Source organism: Tenrec ecaudatus, chromosome 10 (assembly GCF_050624435.1).
Source record: "Tenrec ecaudatus isolate mTenEca1 chromosome 10, mTenEca1.hap1, whole genome shotgun sequence".
NCBI lineage: Eukaryota > Metazoa > Chordata > Mammalia > Afrosoricida > Tenrecidae > Tenrec > Tenrec ecaudatus.
The window spans coordinates 108,184,341-108,207,220 of NC_134539.1; the positions used below are offsets into that span (position 1 = coordinate 108,184,341).

General features: G+C 38.4%; 1 protein-coding gene and 1 non-coding gene across 2 annotated transcripts; one reads left to right on the forward strand and one right to left on the reverse strand.

The window, feature by feature from the left end:
* Window positions 1-18,905: 18,905 nt before the first annotated feature.
* On the reverse strand, window positions 18,906-19,068 carry LOC142460262 (U1 spliceosomal RNA). The gene has a single exon (XR_012786506.1). It is a non-coding gene; the product is annotated as a U1 spliceosomal RNA (small nuclear RNA).
* Window positions 19,069-19,901: 833 nt separating this feature from the next.
* Window positions 19,902-20,849, forward strand: LOC142458640 (olfactory receptor-like protein DTMT). The gene has a single exon (XM_075559596.1). It carries the CDS (start codon window positions 19,902-19,904, stop codon window positions 20,847-20,849), a length of 948 nt encoding a protein of 315 aa, XP_075415711.1.
* The last annotated feature ends 2,031 nt before the right edge of the window (window positions 20,850-22,880 follow it).

Genomic DNA, 22,880 nt, shown 5'->3' on the forward strand with positions numbered 1-22,880 from the left:
ATAATGATGGAAGTTGAAATAGAATATGTTAAAGCATTTACTTTTATTGTTGCTTGAATTATACTCTCCATGGCTTTATAGATAGTATTCTCTGTATTTAACTTGTTGGATTAAACTATTTCAATCTCTTTAAATGTGGAGAGTGTTTGAAAAGTAATTTTAGTGCTTTATAAAAGTGATGTATTTTCTAAAATCCAGCCATTTCAAATAAACACACTCAATAAAGTAGGGATAGGTAAGTCTACACCTTCCTCAGCCCAATAGCCAATATCAAGCTTAATGGAGAAGCACTAGATGCATTCCTACAGAACTCAAGAATAAAATAAGGGTTTCTACTTCAAGGGCTGTTATTAAACATTGTACTGAAGCTTTTAGTTCTATGTAATTATCTTAAAATATTTAATGAGTATCTGCTCAGTGCCAATCACTGGTTCTTTCAAATACTGAGACAAAACATTTGTTAAACTAGCAAAATATATGAATTTCTAGAATTTATTTTCTGGGACCCAGAATATTCATTAGACAAAAGGCAAAAATTTGAGTAAAATAATTATTACTAATTGCAGAAGATATAATTCAGTGTTTAGAAACCTTGGCAACTCAACTGAGACACAAACATGAGCTTATTTGGGAAAGAAATAGAGTAGAAAACTTAGTAAGTCCAAATAATCAGTAGATATTATTTACATATCACCCTCAATAATTTTCATGTATAATAGATAAAAATACCATTTTAAATAGAAAAACAGAAAAACGCATCTAAGACTTAACCAAGATTAAGTACTGTGTGTGGAAACTATATGAATAAACTTTAAAATACTGTTGTAGGATATAGACTTAGACTAATGGAAATATGCATAATTTTCTTGGATAAGAAGACTCAACACAAAGATGCTGATTTTCCCCAAAGAAAATGTAACTCAGATGAATTTCTAACTATGTTTATTGTTATTTCTCTCTTTGTGTGTGTGAGAGTATGTATGTAACTGATACTAAAATCTACACAAAAATAAATAAGAAAAGTCAGGAAAACTCTGATAATAGAACAACAACAGAAAGAGAAGATAGTCTTCTTAGATATCATAACACTTTAAACATTACATGAATTATCTTTTGCCGCATAATCAATTTCTCCAAAACTTCACGGTTTGAACAACAAACATTACCTCTCATAGTTTAAGTTAATAAATTTTCAGGAGCATCAGCTCTGGCTTTAGGGCCTCTTAAGAAGATCCATTTCCAGGGTGATTCATGGACATGACTGACTAGTAGGTGCTGGCTGTTAGTAAGGGACCTCAGTTTTTCTCCCTGTGGGCCTCTCCCTAGGGTTACTTGACTACTTCCAACATGTCAGTTGACTTCCTCCAGAGTAAGTAATCCAATGGTGACTTAATCAGGTGGAAACTGTCCATTTTGTGATGTACCCCTGTTAGCATCATTCCTGCACATTTTATTCAGTAAAAGTGAACCTCTAAGTCAGGCTCATACTTAGAGGGGGACTAATTAGACTCCAACATTTGAAGGAAAGAGTGCCAAATTGGCACTCTGTGTAGACACATTTTAAAACCAACAACACATAAAGGCATATTTATTCATGCACTAAATAGTCCTGGTTTATGAACAGAAAGACCAATTTAAGTATAAAAATAGACTCAAGGACACAGAGAACTAAATGTATGATAATAACACTACCTCAAAAGTGTGGGAGAATATATCGACTATTTAAGGAAATGGTGTTGGGACCACTAGTAAGCATCTGGGGGGAAAAAAAGCAAAGCTGCGGTTAAGCTTTACACTAAGGTTTTACCTATTCTTATTCTTTTGTAAACTTTGTATATTCAGTTTTTTAAATTTATTTGGAATTTATTTTTGGGCAGGATGGGAGGTATTAAAAGTTTAACTTTGATTTTGTTACTCAAATAATTAGGTGGCTAATTATTTTAACTCCATCTCTTGAATGCTTAGAAATACCATTTTTCCCATAAAATAAAACATACAAACATGGGACTGATTTTGCACTATTCTTCAAATTTTTTCTGGATATTCTGTCAAGGGTTTTGTTTTGAATTCTGTCTTTTCAAAATAGTTTTATTGGCATATAATTCATGTCTGATACAATCAATAGTTTAATCATATTAAAAAGAGTTGTACAATCATCACCACAGTAAATTTTAGAACATGTTCTTCTTTCTTGTCCTCGTTATTAGGTCCCCATTTTTCTATCTTCAGTGATCTCTTCATGAGAGCGAACATCAAGCAGGGTCATGCCATAGAGCTAATTGTTCTTAGATTGGGTTACAGTTAAGTACAAGCTCCAAATCCTTTTATGTATATCTCATTTGTATATGTCTCTGGTTCATAATTGTCATTTTATGTTAGAGAATATTATCAACCATACTCATGGAGCATAAGGTAATTCTATTGATATTGTCATTAATATTGCCAGTTGTACAGAATTTAAAACACTGTTGAGAAAAGGGAATTATATAAGTACAATCAGGCTATGACCTGTATTACATAAGTTGTTGACTTGCACAGTTTAAACTCTTCAGTGACTAAACACTATTTACACAAACAATGGAAGTTGGTGATAGGGAAAATATTTCAATAATATTCACAACAGAACCACACCTACTGAATTAATACATGTCATAATAAATCAAAGATGACATTAAAATAGTATGTGGTAGTCTTGTGACACCATTCATGGGGCACATTTAAGGCAAGACATCCAAACCAAAGTTCCTGTTGGGATTTTTATTGGGATTGCACATTTTGTAAATTAATTTGAAGAGCATGGACATATTTATAATAGAGAATCTTCCTACTAAGAAATATAGCATGCCTGTTTATTTAGGTATTTAAAAAATTCTTTCAGTAATGTTTGGTAGATTTATCTATAAAGATCTTCCACAGTTTTTAAACCACTGTTGAAGAAAAGATATTAAATTTGCATAGCTATTCATTTATGGTATATCTGTACAGTGCTTCTAGAAGATATATGATATAGGTAACATATAAAAGTCATAAGAAGGACTTTTATTTTATCACATTTTTAGGAATTTATTTTAGGGCAATAAATACAGAAGTAAGGAAAAGATCATATATTTGATGACATTATTTGCAGTGTTACTTATAATAGCAAAATTTGGATTCAATCTAATCATTCTACATTAGGTGATGCTATAATACATTTTCATACATTTTTATTGTTGTTAGGGGCCATTGAGTTGGTTTGGACTCATAGCAATCCTATGTGCAACAGAATGAAACACTGCCAGGTCTTGCATCATTCTCACAATTGTTATGTTTGAACCCATTGTTGCTGCCTGTGTGACAATCCATTTCATTGACAGCCTTTCTCCTTTATGCTGACCCTGTATTTTACCAAGGGTGTTACCCTTTTCCAGTGACTAATCTCTCCTGATAACATATGGAAAGTACTCGAGACAAAGTCTTGCCATCCTGGCTACAAAGAAGCAATATGGCTATTTTGTTTGCTCTTTGGTAGCCCATGGTACTTTCATATTTCCCCCCAGAATCATAATTCAAATGCATATATCCATCAGCTTCCATCACATTTGTTTAAGACTTGGTTCATGTGGCATGAATTCCTCTCTACTTTTCATGTGCATGTTTAAATACTGAACAGGTTTCCCATGCTATTCTACTCTGTGGAGTAATGGAAATACTTATGGAAAAATGTAACAAGCAGGTGAAGTGGACCTGAGATAATGCTGCCAGGTGAAGTTAGTTGAAGCTTGTGCAGAACTGATTACAACAGTTTTGTGTGTATTAAGAGATGATGGTTGAAATAATCTGAAGTATCATGCAAGATATATAGACAGTAGTTTCCACAAGAGGAATGCTTCTACCAGGAATACGTCAATGGCTCCAATGAATTGGAAATTGAGACTGCCACTTTTTTGCATTAGTCATGTCATTGAAAAAAATAGGCAAAAAAAGCGGGATAATATACTATATGGGAATCAAATTAACAATAGGAAATTGGGTTTCCTCAAAAAAAGTGAGGAAAGGGAGGACCATACCTGAATTTAAGAAATTATTTGGGGGTAATGCTAAGACTTTAGTGCCAAATAGTAAAAGTTAAAATAATAAGAAATATAAAGGGCACCAGGCATATATGGAGAGTAGGAAGTGTGGTGGTGGTGGTGGGATAGCATTAAGGTTTTCCTAGAAATATAACGCCCCACTCATCTTTCAGCTTATCAAACCATAATGTGGTGGTTTGTGTATTGCTGTGGTGCTGGAAGCTCTGCCATTAGTATTTCAAATACTAGCAGGTTCACTCACCTATGGTGAACAGGTTTCAGAGGAACTTCCAGACTAAGAACAGACTATGAAGAAGGGGTTGACTTTAGAAAGAAATTGAAATTGAAGGCATAAATATCACTATGGTAGGCATTAATGTGCAGAAATGGACTGGTATTGGCCATTCTAAATTGGATAATCATGTGAATTATTATGTTGAGAATAAAAAATTCAAAAGGAATAGTGTCATATTCATCATAAAAAGAGTCTATCAGGGAAAATGCTATCTCTATTAAAGTATCTACGTCTGTAAGGAAAACCAGTTAATACAACTATAGTTCAAATTTATACACTGACCACTATAATCAATGATGAAGAAATTGAAAATTCCACTAACGTCTTCAGTCTGGAAATGATCAACCATGCAATCAAGATGTATTCATAAATACTGGTGATTGAAATGTGAAAGTTGGAAACAGAGGAAGGGTCAATAGTTGGAACATGTAGCCTAGGTGATAGAAATTAAGTTGGAAATAACAATAGAAAGACTAATTAGTGCAAGACTAATGATTTTTTTTCATTACACATATCTTTTTCAACATAAATGGTGATTATACACATAATATCTCATCAGGTGGTATACCCGGGGATCAAATTGACTACATCTGTGGAAGAGACAGGAACCTGGTGGCATAGTGAATGAGGTGTTGGGCAGCTAAATAAAAGGTTTGTAGTTATAAGCCCTTCTATGGGAGAAAATTGAGACTGTTTCATCTCATAAAGATTTACAGTCCCAGAGCAGAGCAGTTCTACTCTGTTCCAAAGGGGTAGTATGAGTCATATGCAAGTTCAGGTGGAAGCTGAAGAAAATTAAAACAAGTTAATTACAGCCAATATATAACCTTGAATATATCTCAAGAACAGATTGGATTTATTGAACACGAATGGCTAAAAATAAGAAAAGTTGTGAGATAACAAAGAATGTCACACATGAAGAAAATGAGAGTTCATTAAAAATATGGGAAATAAAAGACCGAAGTGGAAGTCAGAAGATACTCTGAAAATTTGATTTGAACAGAGCATTCTAAAGGGCAGCTCAAGAAGTAAAACACTATAATAAAATTTCAAAGACCCGTAGTTAAAAAACCCAAAAGTTAAGAAAACATTCAGTATATGTTAAGCTGAAAGAATTGAAGAAAACATTCAAGTTTTGAATTTCAATACTGAAGGATTCTATGAATAATATATTGAGTGATGCAGGAAGCATCAAAAGAAAGTGGAAGGGTATGGATTGTGATGAGTTTTATGAGCACCAATAAAATGATTTTTTTAAGTGGAAGGAAATTAGAGAGCCATGTACCCAAAGAATGGTTGACATTCAACTATTGCATTGGGAAAACATGAGGTCAGAGCATTGCGGGAGTGACCCACTCAGATTCTCTCCCACCAGGAACACAGGGCAACCTCGCTGAGGTCTTCCTTTCCCTGCACATTGTAGTTCCCTCTAGTGCTGGCTGAAGCTCCTCCTCTCTCTCATGCCCTCCACCGACCCTGTCCCTGAATCAGGAAAACTCAGGGAATTTAGAAACTGGATTAATCAGGACACTGCAGGAGTGATTTAGACTTCCCACCCAGATTTTTGCCCATTGGGAATGCAGTGGAACCTTGCTGAGATCTTCCTTCCCCCAGCCTGTCTAGTGCTTCCCTTGCTGTTTGCAATCAGACTGGAGCTGCTGCTCTGAACTGGCACCTGCGACCAGTCTTTACCCAGGTCCCATAAGTAGCCTCCTCCCCACCCCACCCCACCTATACCGTGCAGCCTGTGAGTATAAGTTCACACTGTGTTTGATAGGCCTTCCCAGTACCACCCTTATAGTTCTGCCTGCGCTGCCTGAGAGAGCCACCCACACTGCCCTCAAAATAGATAGCTCTGGCTGTCTTGGGAAGGAGTCAACCTCAGTGAAATAGAAATGCTGCCTGAATCTGCAGTGAAGCTGGCCCAATGATCTGAACTCAGCCATTAAACGACAAAGGGTAGCAGACTGGCTTAGGAAACAAAACCCATCAATTTGTTGTCTGTATGACACACATCTCAGGCCCACAGACAAACACAGGTTAAGGCTCAAAGGATGGTGAAAAGTATAACAAACTAATGGCAATCTTAAAAATGCAGGAGTTTCAATTCTAATCTTTGACAAAATCAATCCCAACGTGCAGGATATAATGAGTGATAAGTATGGACAATGTATAATGCTTAAGGCATCAGTAGACCAAGAGCCAGTGAGCATAATAAATCTATATGCACCTGAGAGAACGTGAAATTTAACAATCCTTCAAAAGATGAAAAAAAAAGATCAACAATCATAATAGGAAATTTTGATACACTGCTTTTTGAAAAATATCAGTAGGAAAGAACCTTAACAAAGAGGCTAAGAACTGAACTCTAAAAATAGAAATATTCAGAACTCTCCACCCAACGGCGGAAAAATTCACCTTCACCTTATTTTCAAGTACACATGATACATATTCAAAAACAGACCACATGCTTGGAAATGTGTCATGTTTGAGTAAATTCAAACATATAGAGGTTACACAGACTTCCTTCTATAACCACCATGCCATAAAGCTGGAAATCAACACAAGAAAAATCACAAAAACAAGGGAAAATATTTGGAGGATGAATAATTTTCTTCTTCAAAAGGATTGGGTACTGGCCCAACTTAGAGACAAAATTAAGGAGTTTTCCTAGAAACTAATGAGAATGAGAATACAACATAGCAAAACTTATGGAATACAGCAAAGACAGTTACCAGAGGATGTTTGATATCAATAAATGCACATATGAAATACACTTATGGTCAATACTCTGTCACAAAATCTTCAGCAGTTGGAACAAAGACAACAGAATAATCCTTCTAATAGCAAAAACAGAAAAAAGAAAGAAAGAAAATAAATGTAAATATAAGGGCACAGATAAACGAGTGGGAAAACAAGAAACTCATGCAAAAAAAATCAATTCAGTAAATAGCTGGTCCTTTTCAAGGAATACCAGAACAACAAACCATTAGCCTAGAAAAAGATAGGAAAGGAGCAGACATCAATATAAAAAAATGAGGGATGAAATGGGGAATTACAACAGATCCTAATGAAATTAAAAGACTAATTACACACCACTACAAAGGTCTGTACTCTAATGAATACAACAACTTGGAATACAAGGACAAATACCTGGAAAAACAAACCCTCCCCAGATTATCTCAGAGATCAAGAACCTGAATATATCCATAGAAAAGAAGAAAGAGATACAGTTATCAAGGAATTAACAACTAAAAACAGTTCCGGCCCAAATAGCTTCACAGGAGAATTCTACCAAGCATTCAGGGAAGAGCTGACACCAATTCTACACAAGCTCTTACAGAACACAGAAGAGAATGGTAAACTCCCAAACACATTCTAGGATGCTAGTATAACATGGACACTGAAACTGGGCAAGGATACCACAGGAATAGAGAGCTACAGGCCGATATGTCTAATGACCATTGCTGCAAAACTCCTTAACAAAATTTTGGCCAATAGACTACAAAAATATATAAAATGAATAATTCATTATGACCAAGTGGAATTCATATATCAGGGATGGTTCCACATCTGAAAATCCATCAACATTATACATCACACTGACAAGAAAAAGGACAAGAACCACATGATAATATCAATAGACACAGCCTTTGACAACAATCAACACCCATACCTAATTAAGAAACTCAAGAAGATAGGATTCAAGAGAATCCTGCAAGCTTACAATATGAAAAAAAAAATTAGCCCATTGAGAAGGTGGGCAAAAGACTTGAACAGAAGATTCACAGGGAGGATACTTGAATGGCCAATAAACACATTGGAAAATTTTCCCATTTATTAGTCATCTGGGAAATTCAAATTGAAACAACTATGAAATACCACCTAACACCCACAAAGATAGCCCAATTCAAAAAATCAGAAAGCAACAAATGTTGGAGGGGTGTGGTGAGATAGAAATTCTCATTCACTGCTGGTTGTCTTGTGGATACATACAGCCACTGTAGAAAGTAAATTGATGATACCTAAAACAAATGGAAACCGAGTTACCTTAAAGCCCAGCAGTTCCACTACTGGGCATATACCCAGAAGAAATACACAGACCTCGACCAGATATTTGTGCTCCAATGTTCATCACTGCACAGTTCACAATCACAAAGAATTGGAAACAGCCTAAATTCCCATCAATAGATGAATGGATTAAAAAACTCTGGTATATACACACTATGGAGTACTATGCATCCTTAAACATAGTGATGAAAAGATAAAGCACCTTGTCTTGTGGAGCGAGTTGGAGGATATTATGCTAAGTAAAATAGCCAAGCACAAAACGAAAACTACAATATGAGTCCACTGAGGTAAGTTCAAATAGTAGAACAGCCATAGGAGCGAACACAAATAACACAGTTCCCAGGACCAGATACTCTGGCATGAGTCAGACCAAATCCAATGATGCATATAAATTTTAAAAATATTTTAAAAAATTTTAAATGCAGATAGCACCTGTGTTGAAAGATATCTCCTCTGCCCCTCTTATATGCCTTTAAGGATGGGGGAAGAATAAAAGGGCAATATGGAAGAGGACACTGATACAATAAGGGAAAGTATTGTTTATGTCTCCAAAGGAAAGTGAGAGTGTAGACCTTATTCCATCTGCTCTCTCATGCCCCAATCCTTGAGGACAACATTTCTGCTCAGAGCAGCTTGTTCAAAGAGAGGACTGCCATGTCAGCCTCAGCTCAAGACATGATGCTCCCTCCCTAGATGACAGCACTACAGAGGACAGCACTGAAGATACAGTTCAGGGAGAGGGGCCAGTCTGACCCGCCCACATGGGGGGCGAGAGCAGTACAACAGACCAGCAAGGGAGCACAACCACATTGTCCCCAAGGAACCCTGATTGTAGACTTCTGAGGGCAGCACTTGGCACCTCATCTGAACTGGTTGGAATTACTCACAAGGGGACCACACTGAATGTCTACAGGTGTAATGGGATCGGGGTGGGGTGGGGTGGGTGGGGAGGGCACTAGACTGCTCCATCCCTGTCTGCAGAAAGCAATGGGGACTTCTCGGAGGCATGACTTTACATCACGAATGCTGAGGACTAAAAGAGTGTAAGTGCTGTTAGGTTAGTGGGATATGGAACCCTGAAAGAAAAGGGGATTCAACTGATGGATTTTAGCAGGTCTTTCTTGCTATTTAACAGAGAGATACTCATCTACTCCGGGTCAGAATAACAGACTTGGAAGTATTTGTATCATCTTTTTTTTTCTTTTTCTCACTCCCCTCTTTGTATCCAGATATATAGGAAAGGCAGGATAAGCAACCCAGAGGAAACAGCAATAGTACTAATGGATGGGTAGCCAGAGGAATGGAAAGGGAGGAGATGGGGAGAGGTGAGCCATTAGGAACAGGACAGGGGAATAGAAAGGTAAAATTAACGGTGAGATGCTGGCACACAGACTGAGGATGAAGTCCCTGCAGGGAGCTAATCAGACACACAGGGGACTGGGCAAATGACAATAGCATGTGTCACACTGTCCTCTTATTGGAGCAGACTGCGACAGAGGACATTTCCAGGGTCACATGGTGGGGGAAGCAGCACAGTCTGAACCCCCCAAAATGGAGCCGATCAAGAAGGGAACATACCTGGATAAACAATCCTGGGGAGAAAGCAACAGGCCCGATCGTTCTGGGGAACATGGAAGAGGAGGAGGTGGGGGAAAGGGATTGGTGTTAACAAACATAGGGACAAGGGAATAAGTGATCTAAAATTGGTGGCAAGGGGTGTGTGAGAGGCCTGGTAGGACCTGAGCAAGGGTAATGTAACTGAGAGGAAATACTGAAACACAAATGAAGGCTGAGCATGATAATGGGACAAGTGGAAAGTCAAAGGAAATAGAGAAAGGTACTAGGAGGTAAAGGGCATTTATAGAGGTCTAAATACAGGTATATACATATGTAAATATACTTATTTATGATGGTGGGCAAATAGATCTATGTGCCTTTATTTATAGGTTTAGTATTAAGGTAGCAGATGGACATTGGGCCTTCACACAAGTACTCCTTCAATGTAAGAACACTTTATTTTGTGAAAATGGCATTCCATGATGCTCACCTCCCTGACAGAATCACTGAAGACAAATGTATGCATAAACAAATGTGGTGAAGAAAGCTGATGGTGCCTGGCTATCAAAAGATATAGCATCTGGGGTCTTAAAGGCTTGAAGGTAAACAAGCGGCCATGTAGCTGAGAAGCAACAAAGCCCACATAGAAAAAACACGCCATACTGTGATCACAAAGTGTGTGGCATTATAAAGAGACATTTCCCCAGCTTTGTCTCCCTCGAAGACATGCCAAACATTAGGGGCTTTTTGCCAACATATGGTGGGAGGTCAGATGCTTAGAAACATCCTCCCTAAAGGCAGTCAGTTGCAAGACAACTGTCTGGTCCCAGGATGGTAGGGCTTGCTCCCTGCTGTTGAGGACAATGGGCTACTTCTCCCTAAAGGTGGAGTTCACACACTACTGACAATGGTCTCTATAGTTGAGCCAGGGAACAGGTCAAACCAGCTCAGTGACATCCAAAGTTAGGCTGCCACCCTGAATCTAGGATCCACCCTTCTTTTCACATGTATACCCCCAATCTCTCCTTTTCTATTGCATGTATATCCCTAGATTGTCCCCCTCTCATTGTTGCATAACCTATAGTGCAACCCTTTCCTGTGATATGTGTCTTTACCTGTAATTTGTGGGCTTGCACGCCCCCCAAAGTATATAGGTGTGACTTAGCAATAAAGAGCTCTCTTGGGCTTCTCTCTTGACCTCTCAAGGGTTCCCCCTTTCCTCTCCTGTTCTCACTCACCTGTTCCCTTTCCCCTTGTCCTTCTTCCCCTCCCTCTATCTCCACGTGGACCACTAAGCGGGGCTGAGGTAAGCATGCTACCATAAAATGTATCTGACTTGATTATTTCAATCTCTTTTAGCTCTCATGCTCTTTATAACTTTACTGTAATATTTACTTATTATCGCTGTACAGTTGCGTCTATGGAACCCGTGATTAGTGGTGGGGGGGCTGGCCCTCCCCCCACAAAGGTGTCAAAGGGATCATGTATCAAGAAAAAAAAATCATATCATTGTGAAGGAGGGGGAGCGCAGACTGGAGACCCAAAGTCCACCTGCAGGCAACTGGACATCCCCTGGCAGAAGGGTCTCAGGGAGAAGATGAGCCAGTCAGGGTTCAGTGTAGCAACGATGAAAATTACAACTTTCCTCTAGTTCTTAAATGCTTCCTCCCCGTCACCCCAATCATGATCCCAATTTTACCTTACAAATCAGGCTGGATGTACACTGGTACAGATAGGAACTGGAAACACAGGGAATCCAGGATAGATAAACCTCTCAGGACCAGTGGTGAGAGTGGGAATACCTGGAGGGTGGAGCAAAGGCTGGGTAGAAGGGGGGAACAGATTATAAGGATCTACATATGGCCTCCTCTCTGGGGGATGGACAGCAGAGAAGTGGGCAACGGGAGACGTCAGGCAGTGTAAGATATGACAAAATAATAATAATTTATAAATTATCAAGGGTTCATGAGTGAGGAGGGAGCAGCGAGGGAGGGGGGGAATGAGGAGCTGATACCAATGGCTCAAGTAGAAAGCAAATGTTTTGAGAATGATGATGGCAACGGATGTACAGATGTGCTTGACACAATGGATGTATGTATGGATTGTGATAAGCGTTGTACAAGCTACCAATAAAATGATTAAAAAATAAAGAAAAATAAAAGACTAAAAAAAAAAAGAATAAATTGATGCCTATGTAGAGACTGGAAGGAAATCCAGGAACATGTTTTGGAACTATGGTTTTCATTTCTACTTTCAGTTTTATTACAGGCATGCATTTTTTAATAGTCCTAATTTCTTTTTTTAATAAAAACTTTTGTGGCCAAGAAAAAAAATTGACGGCAAGGAGGGTGTAGCATTCCTGGTTGTGTTTGATCAATTGAAATGTATCCAAAAGGAATTACTGAGAGGTGAACGATGGGTAAACACGATAGAGAAGCAGGAGGAAAAAAGAAAAAGAGGAAAGAAGAAGAAAGTAAAAATTATATATATAGGTATAAATATAGATATGTATATATGTAAATATATATAAATATGTGAATATATAAAAAACAAAGTAGAGACCCAGTAGATATCAAGGTAGGTGTATTTGTCTATGTGTGTATATATATATCTATATATATCAATACAACAAAGTATTAGATGAACTTTGGACCTCTACTTAAATCTCCATACAAGAATGGTTTGTTCCAACAATGTGGCACTATATGATACTCACCTTTGCAACATGACCACTGAAGATAAAATGGGTGCATAAGCAAATGTGGTGAAGAAAGCTGATGGTCCCCAGCTATTAAAAGATATAGGGTCTGAGGGTCTTAAAGGCTTGAAGTTAAACAAGTGGCCATTGAGCAAGGAAGAAATAAAACACACATGGAAGAAACACAGTAGCCTAGGTGTCTATGGGAAGAGATATCAGAAGTTCAAAAGCAAGCAATCAAATTGATGTGAATGAGCCTGGACAAAGTGAAGACCCCAACCCACCTGTAGCATACTTGGGCAGACTCACAGAAGGGCCACATGTAAGGGACGATAAATCTAGGATGCAGTATAGCACTGAGGAAACACATAACTATCCTCTAGTTGTTTAATATTTCCTCCCCTTACTATTATGGTCTTTGTTTTTCCTCATTAATCTTGCTAGACCTGCATATGTTCATTTGTATAATTAAGATTGTCCTATACATGAAAGCCAAGATTGATAACCCTTCAGAAACGGTAACAGTAGTAATGATTCCCTAAGGGTACGGGAAGAGGGGGCAGAGAGAGGTGGGGAAATGGGGAGCTGATAGCAATGATGACTGTATATCCCCACTTGAGAACAAATAACAGAACTGCAGGTGAACTGGCACATTGGATGGTGTAAGATACAGCAAAACAAACAAACAAAACCTAATATATAATATAAGGGTTCCTGGAGGGTAGGGTGGGGGAAGGGATAAGGAGAACTGATATCAAAGAGTTCAAGAAGAAAGAAAATGTCTTGAAACTGGTGGTGGTATCAATTGTACAATTATGCTTGATCTAATTGAATTATGGAATGCTATAATATCTGTAAGAGCTCTCAATAAAATGATTAATAAAGAAATTTGGAAAACATTTAAAAAAGAGGAAGGCACTCAATGAAATGGATTGAAGCTTGGCCAACCAACTGGAAGAGATTCATATTTGTGACCTTTCTAAAGAAAATGACCCAACAAAATGCAGATGCTATTGAACAATAACATTGAAATCACAAAGAAGTAAAACTTTAATGACGATCATTCAAAAGAAATTAAAGCTGCATTCTGAAGAGGATATGGAACAAGGAATAGCATTGTTAATGTCAGGTGGATCTTGGCTAAAAGCAGAGAATACCAGAAAGACGTTTTATTGACTATAAAAAGCATTCTACTGTGTGTCTCATAACAAAATGAATAACATTTTGAAGAATGAGAATTCTAGGACACTTCATTGTGCTCATGCTGGACCTCTACCTAGAAAGAAAGCATTGATTCAAACAGAACTAGGGGTTCTGCATGGTTTAAAATCAGTAAACGTGTGTGTTGGGACTCTATCTTTTCACCATAGTAATTAAATCTGTATACTGAGAAAATAATATGAGGAGCTGGAGTATATGAAGAAGAATGTGGCATTAGGATTGGAGAAGGCTCATATCATCCTATGCTGTGCAGAAGACAACATTGCTTGGTGAATGGGATGAAAACTTCAAGCAACTGAAGAAAATCTAGACTACAGCCTTCATTACGGATTACAACTCAAGGTGAAGAAAACAAAGACCATCACAGAGGGACCAAAAGAGAATGTCATGAGAAATGGAGAAAAGATTGAAGTTGTCAAGGATTTAAAAAAATGTGATTCCATAGCCAACACTTAAGGAAGCAGCAGTCAAGAAATCAAACAAAATATTGCATCGGGCAAACCTGCTGCACAAGCCTTCTTAAGTTTACAGAGCAACAATACCACTTTGAGGACTAAAGTGTGCCTGACCTAAGCCATGGTATTTTCAATCACCTCCTATCCCTGTGAAAGCTGGACATTGAATAAAAAAATCTGGAGAATAATTGATGCACTTGAATTATGGTATTGGTGAAGAATATTGAAAATAACACAGACTTCCAAGAAGAACAGATATATCTGTCATGAGGAAGTACTGTCAGAATGTTCCTTACAAGTCTCACTTTCCATGCTTCCTTCAGTACCATTGATTCTTAATCAATGCTACCTCTTGAAATGATTGAATTATCCATTAGTTTTTAATTAGTTTATTTTTCCTTTTTTATCATATTAAATTGATGTTTATTTTAGTATTAGGTTGCTGATTTTCTTTGTCCATAAGTACCATTTAAAAAATCATTTTATTGGGGGTTCATACAACTCTTATCACCATCCAGTATGTCAAGCACTTTTGTACATCAGTGTCACTGGCATACAATTTACATATCACATGTTTCACTAGTTCAATCACATCCCTAAGAGTTGTGCAACCATTACCACTATCAACCAGGATATTTCTTCTTCCCTGAACTCATTAGGTGCTCTCCTTTTCCCTTTCACTTCCCCTGCCATGTCCCTTTGAAACTAATAATCCAGTTGTCTGTATAGGTTTACCTATCATGGTTTTTAAAAAAATTAAAAGATCATTTATTGGGGACTCTTACAACTCTTATAACAATCCACACATCAATTGTATCAAACATATTTGTATCTATGATGCCATCATTATTTTCTAAACAGTTATCTCCCATTGAGCCCTTGGTATCAGCTCCTCTTTTTACTGTCCTGGGTTTTACACACAGAAAAACATACAAAATCAAAACAAAGCTCAAACAAATGGCTCAACAACAATGTCAGAGTGAAAATAGAAAAAACTTTAGTAGGAAACAAAGTAGAAAATAGTAAAAACTGGAACAATTATACATTAGAGCAAGAGGAAACTCAAATAACCAGGTGTCACATTTTGACCAAAATACACTAATCTGCTGTACAATGTACTCTGATAATAAAATCTTTCCCATGACTAATTTATAATCAGAAGGGATTCACATGAGGCTTAATCTGCATGGGGGACCCTATGAATGGTTTTTGGGCTTTCACAGTCATCTCCAGCGTTCTGCAAACTGACTGTTTAGAATTTAGCCCCTAATACCATTCCCTCTTCCAGATTTGTATTTTTAATTATTTACAACACTTGTATTAAAGAGCCCAAGCCAAATGCACTGCCTGGTGTTCTTCTTATGTGTGGACTTAGCTGGTGCCTCACTTAAATAGCTTCTATTTTTAAGAGAAGCCTCTAAGACCTATATGCTATTTTTTTCTAGTAGCTGGGCACCATCTATTTTCCTCACCACACTTTGCTATAGCACCCATATCTTTAGCGATCACTTCATGGGGGTAGGAATTGGACACGGCTGTGTCATGAAGACTAATTTATGTCTCCTCCACCTCCCAAAATGTTGGCATTTATGATACAGAACTCCTGTCAAGTCCTTAAATAAACAATGACCTCATAGCCATAGATGAGGTTTCCCTACCCCACCGTTCCACAAAATATACTGGATATGCCATTTGTTATTGTTTTCAGTCCTCTTGGAGAATTTTCTCTAGACAGGCCCTAGGTATGAGCTCAAAATCCATTTACATATCTATGATTTATTTATGTCTCTGTTTCACCTTAAAGACATCATTATTATTTTGTTGAAGGGTATTACATATTATCACCACGGGGCATATGGTAGTTCTAATGGTATTACTATTAATTTTGCCAGTGGTATAAATTTACATCTTCTCTTGATGCTTCCTGCATCATTCAGTATTTTTCCCATAGAATCTTTCAATATTGCAACTCAAGGCTTAAGCTTTTCTTGAGTTCTTTTAATTTAAGATATGCTGAGAGTGTTCTTCCTTTTTGGGTTTTTAATTATAGATCTTTGCACATTTCATTAAAATATTTTACTTTGTCTCCTGGAGCTGCCCTTTCAAATGTTCTGTTCAGATCTTTGACATCATCATATCTTCAATTTGCCTTAGATATGCAACAGTTAAGGGCAAGTTTCAAGGTTTCTTCTTACATCCACTTTGATCTTTTATTTCTTTTCTAGTTTTTAATGACCTTTTGCTTTTTTTTTCATGTGTGATGCATTTTATGTCATCCCACAATTTATCAAGTCCTCTGGCAGTAGTGTTGAATACATCAGATTGATTCTTGAGAAGGCCTTGAAGTTCAGATGAGTTATACTCAAGTCATATATTGGCTCTTGTGGTCTTGCTTTAATTTTATTCAGCTTCAACCTGAACTTACACATGGGCATTTGATAGTCTGCTCTGTTGTCAGTCCCTGGCCTGTATTTAGCCCCTGAGATTGAGCTCCTCCATTGTTTCTTCCCACAGATAAACTTAATTTCATTTCTTTGTATTCCATCTAGAGAAACCCATGTGTATCGTCATCATTTGTGCTCTTTTAAAAAGTTGTTTTTCTTTTTCAACAAAAAGTTGTTTTAGGATATTAATATTTTGATTCCTGCTTGCCTTTATGTCTCCTCCACCTCCCAAAATGTTGGTGTTTATGATACAGAACTACTGTCAAGTCCTTAAATAAACAATGACCTCACAGCCATAGATGAGGTTTCCCTACCCCACCCTTCCACAAAATATACTGGATATGTCATTTGTTATTGTTTTCAGTCCTCTTGGAGAATTTTCTCTAGACAGACCCTAGGTAATTACTTTGTGTGTAATAAGCTCCCCCAGGATCTGGACTCTTTGGGGATCAAAGGGCCTTAGGTCTAGAAATATGTGAACAGGAGCTCTGAGAAGGGATGGTGCAGACGCAGCAGACAGCTATTGAAGCTGTTACTCCACATGCCGATAGGGGAAAAAAAGGGGAATTTTGGATCAAGTCCCTGGATTCTCACCCAGGCATACTGGGTAAGTTGGGCCGGAACATGAATAGGCTGGTCCCTCAGATCTTTCCAAACTGAAGTTCTTTCAGGGAAGAAGATGAGAGGTCTCATGAATGGAGTAGCTGGAGCTAATATGCTTTATCAGTGGTAGCATCTTTCTGTTTTGTGATTCCATATTAGACTCTTAACACCAAAGACTCCTTTTTCTCAGGAAGCAAAATTCTGAGATACCAGGTGCATGAAAACCTTAATTGATGCTTTCCCTTCATTGCAACACCAGCACACTAAGTAAAAGTAAAAAAAACACAAATATTGTTGGGCTAAACAGCATCAGTGGGTTAAATTACCAGAAATTTAACTCAGTTGTGTGCTTCTTTAGGGAAGGAGTTTCCCATATCCCATAACAATATTCCTCCTCTTTCTTATTTCTGAGGCACATATTGGGATATGGATATCTAGGGAAGGTATGGAACTAGATCTCAAGAGTAAAAATCATCGATACCCTTTCTTTTATATAGTTGAACCTCTCCATTATTCACCTTTTCACATCAACATCACTCAAGATAAAAGCAAAGGCCAGCATTTCTGGGCTGTTTGGTTTGTGACAAAGCTTGATGTGGTGAGATAGCCTAATATTTTCTATCGGTCTTCAGTTACATCCAGGAATTTGATAATAAAATGTTTGAAACAAGGGCTAAGTATTTAAGGCTAGTGAGTTTCTAGTTCTGTGAGGAGTTAGTTGTGGTTATTAAAACAACAGGATGAATATTTATGAAATACTGACTACTTACCAGGTACTGTACCAGATTGTGGTGTTGTACTAATCAAGAAGGCAGGTATGGATTTCCCTACATGGAGCTCACAATCTGTTAGGGAAACATCTATAGTAATCCCAAGTTCTATTGGGACAAATCCAAGATGCTGTGAAACATAGCAGAGGGTTCTGACCTAATATGGGAGACAAGGAAGGTTTAGCTGATTAAGTGTGATTTTATATCTGAAGGATAAGTAGGATTCAGTCAAAGGAAGAGGGATGTAGGTGGTAGTCAGGAGGAATAGCAAGTGTGAAAGGCTGGTGGCAAGAAATGATGACTTTTAAGTCCAGCATTGCTGGAGAGAGAATTCAAATGCTATTTTGTAGGTAAGTAAGGCTGTGGAAGCAGGCAAGGGTAAGGTCATGAAGCACCTCAGAAGGAATTTTGCCATACTCGTAGGGACAATGAAAAATCACTAGAGTTTAAGCAGGAGAGAGACATGATCAGATTCTCATTTTAGAATGCCACCTTGTAACTGAAGGGGTTGAAGGAGAGTGGGGCTGGTAGCTGGGGCATGTTCCTGTGGGGACTGTCTGTCTAATAGCTCAGAGTCATAGATGCCCAGATGTATTTGGCCTACAACTCCCTTTTCAGAAAAAAAAGTTACTCAGCGCCTCCCTGGTAATAAAAAAAACCCTTTTGTAGTATGGCTCATAATCCAGGGTAAATGCAAATAATTTGGTTTTGCAGCCCCCCCCCCACTGGATTTTTTCCCCAGGGGAGAGTGCGAATGTAGTCCCCTGCTACCACAAATTATGCAGTCGAGTCTCCCACATTTGGGGAAATCGTAGGGGTCAGCACATCCAGAGTGCAATGGATAGCTTCACCCTGGGAAAACCACCTTCGTGATCAAGGTATCTCCCCTGCCAGGTAAGTATGGCCCCCACTGGATATTTTCAGAGCCCCCCATGGAGTGGTATTGTCCGCTTTTAGAAACACTAGTCCAGAACAAATACTATGTCAGCCTAGGCTAGGAGAGAGAGAACTAGGATAAAGAGTGGATAACAGAAACAGAATGAAGTGTCAGCCTCTGTAGGGCTTCATGACAAATCAGATGTTGATGGTGAAGGAAGAAAAGAGTAGAAGAAAGCTTCCAGGTTTCTATTTGATCACCGGAATATCTTTCATTGAGATATAAGAGACTAGAGGAGAAGTAGATTGGAGAAATGCAGAGGGAGGTCTTGGGTTTTAGTTTGGGATCCATTGAGCTTAAGATGCTTGTGACCTATTCTTAGAGACATGCTGACTAGGAAATGGGTAATATAGTACTGAAGGTGAGAGACAGGGTTATGCCCTCAAGAATTAGGCTGCAATTGATAACCACAGGAATAAAAGTGCAAGTGCAAGAGAACAGAGTTTAGCGAAAACACTAACATATAAGGTAATGCTAGGGGAGAAGCCAACTGTGGTCATTGAGAATAACTGCCCAGGGAAAGAGCAGGTAGATCGGTGTGACCATGCAGAAGCTAAGAGAGGAGAACACTTTAGATGGGAGGGGAGAGTCCATGTTGTTCATGCTAAGGAGAAATGAAGTCTGAAGAATGCCTTGGATTGAATGATATTTCATGTGATAGATATTGTTGTGGTTGATGAGGGTGAACGAAGTATTGTTGCAGAAACCCAACAAACCACGTGCCACAGAAGTATGGTTATTTCCTTCAGGTTCTTGATGGATACCATTATTTCCTCTTAAACCTGCGAAAGACAGACCATGCCAGGAAGGAACCAAACCATCGTCTCAGACTTCCTCCTCCTGGGGCTGCCCATTGAACCTGAGCAGCACAACCTGTTCTACACCCTTTTCTTGGCCATGTATGTCACCACTGTCATGGGGAACATGCTCATCATCATCCTCATCCGCCTGGACTCCCACCTGCACACACCCATGTATTTGTTTCTCAGCAACTTGTCCTTCTCTGACCTCTGCTTCTCCTCTGTCACAATGCCTAAACTGCTGCAGAACATGCAGAGCCAAGTCCCATCCATCCCCTTCGCAGGCTGCCTGACCCAGATGTACTTCTTCCTGTTTTTTGCAGACCTGGAGAGCTTCCTTCTTGTGGCCATGGCCTACGATCGCTACGTGGCTATCTGCTTCCCCCTGCACTACACCACCATCATGAGCCCCCAGCTCTGTCTCTCCCTGGTGGCACTGTCCTGGGTGCTGACCACATTCCATGCCATGCTGCACACTCTGCTCATGGCCAGGTTGTCTTTCTGTGCGGACAATGTGATTCCCCACTTTTTCTGTGATATGTCTGCTCTGCTCAAGCTGGCCTGCTCTGACACTCAGGTGAATGAGCTGGTGATATTTGTCATGGGAGGACTCATTCTTGTCATCCCATTCTTACTCATCATCATGTCCTATGTACGGATCGTCTCCTCCATCCTGAAGGTCCCTTCTGCCAGGGGCATCCGCAAGGCTTTCTCCACCTGTGGCTCTCACCTCTCTGTGGTGTCCCTGTTCTATGGGACAGTTATTGGCCTCTACTTATGCCCATCGGCAAATAATTCTACTATTAAGGACACTGTGATGGCTATGATGTACACTGTGGTGACCCCCATGCTGAACCCTTTCATCTACAGCCTGAGGAACAGAGACATGAAGGGAGCCCTGGGAAGAGTCTTTCATAAAAAGAAATTTCCCTTCTCTGTATGGTGATAACAGTTGGGTTTTCATGTAATCTTATCTATTAGATATATTAATATTGTGGTATTATTTCAGACTCAAAAATCATGGCGTATTCTGTTAAAATGGAACATTACAGAATCATCTAATAAGGAAGAGATGAATTGGGGCTATCTGGTTGAATGAAGAAGTTCTCAGAGAACTGCTGGCAAAATCTTCCTTTCTTGTTACTCCCAAGAGACCTTGGAGGGGCATGTTTCAAAACAATTCAGAGCAATCTTTTTGCCTCCTATGGCTAACCCACTAATTTATTGCATGTTGACATTTTATTTTTTATTCTCCCATCTTCCTTATGCATTGTCTAATTTTCACATGCATATGAATTGATTGAAAATATCTATGAAGGCATAGGTCAGGTGCAACTTACTCCTCAAAATAACATCCTTACTTTTTCAAACTTATTTTTTTGCATGCTGACATTTTAAAACCAAAACTCTACTTGAACTAATTTGTATTCTGTCCTTCCAAGTCAATACCAAGCGAAACCTCTCAAACTTTCAGCCCCTCTCAGCCCAAGTATATTAATATAATTTCCTGTACAACTGTTCACACAATTTGGTCTGTTAACCTTTGACTCTGATGTCTTTTTATGTCCAAATTATCTTTTTCCATCATATGAACCTGAAAGGAACTCTCTACCTTCTTTATTAGAGTGGTTTGCTTCGTCTTTATCTGGAAGCTAACTAATACCCAGGGAACCTGAAAATTACTCCCACAGGTAGGAGGAAGGACGTCAGAGGCTGGCAAATGAATTCAATCTCTAAAGACCTCTCCCTTGGTTGATATTTTATAATTTGTCAACAAAGTTTGCACCCATATCCTATTCTACCCTTGTGAAGATTACATAAAAAGAAAGGAAATATTATCTATTTTTCAGATTTAAAAATCAGGAATTTGATGACTTATCAAAAACCTGGCCAGAGTGGGTCTGTATTGAGCTGATTTAAGATTCCAGACAATCTGACTCCGGGATTTCTTCATCTCCCCTTAGCTTGGAAATATGAACAGTAATTCATTTAAGAATTAACTCCAGTTATGGCACAGTTTACTCTATTTGTATCCTGATTGTTTTCCTTATTCAGGGCCTTCAGATCTATCATTTTAATCCTCTCATTTTTTTGTTGTCTTCCAAATCTCAATCTGAAATCCAAGTCTTTCTCCAGATCCATGTTTGCTCTCATCTGGCTAGTGAACAATTCTACTTGTTGTCCTGTAAGATATTCAATATACACAATCTTAATATGCACAAAATTGAATTATTCATATTTTGTCCCGTCTGTTACCTTTTCTAAACTATTTTATTAGGACATAAGCCAGACATCATGTCATTCAATAGTTCAGTTATATCAAGTAGTGTTGTACAATTACTACCACAATCATTTTCAGAACATTTTCTTCCTTCCTGAACTCCTTAACATCAGCTCCACATTACCCTCCTCCTCCCCTGGTATGTCTCCCAGGAACCTAATCTAGTCATTGTCTCTATAGATTCACCCAACCTGGGTTTCATCTACAGAAAAAACATAGAAATATACATATATAACAGAGAGGCAAGAACATTACTGACAACAACAAAACACAGCAGAGATAAGCCTAGATTTGAAAAACAAAACAGAAAATATTAAAAACCAGATCAAGCTCAGTGTATCCCAAGGAAGATCAAATTACAGGGTTTTAACCATTTGAGCCAGATTTATCGTTTTAATCTACTACAATCATTGCTCTAATATTCTCTGTCAGATAATCAAGTTATTTCCATCTCTAAATTATGGTACGAAGGGAATCACTGGAGGCTTATTGCAAGGATATATCGGTGAATGTGTTTTGGGATTCCACTGTCATCCACAGGTTTCTTTAAACCAGAAGTTAACAATTTAAACTCTTATACATTGGTGTGATTCTTCTATGTGGGCTTGGCTGATGTCTCACTTAGATGGCTTCTTGTTTAAAGAAATAATTTAATATCCCAGACTTCATTTTTTTGCCATAGCTGGGCACCATCTA

Excerpts from the sequence above, each read along its gene's own strand:
- LOC142458640 (XM_075559596.1), top strand. The coding sequence starts at position 19,902 with ATGCCAGGAAGGAACCAAACCATCGTCTCAGACTTCCTCCTCCTGGGG.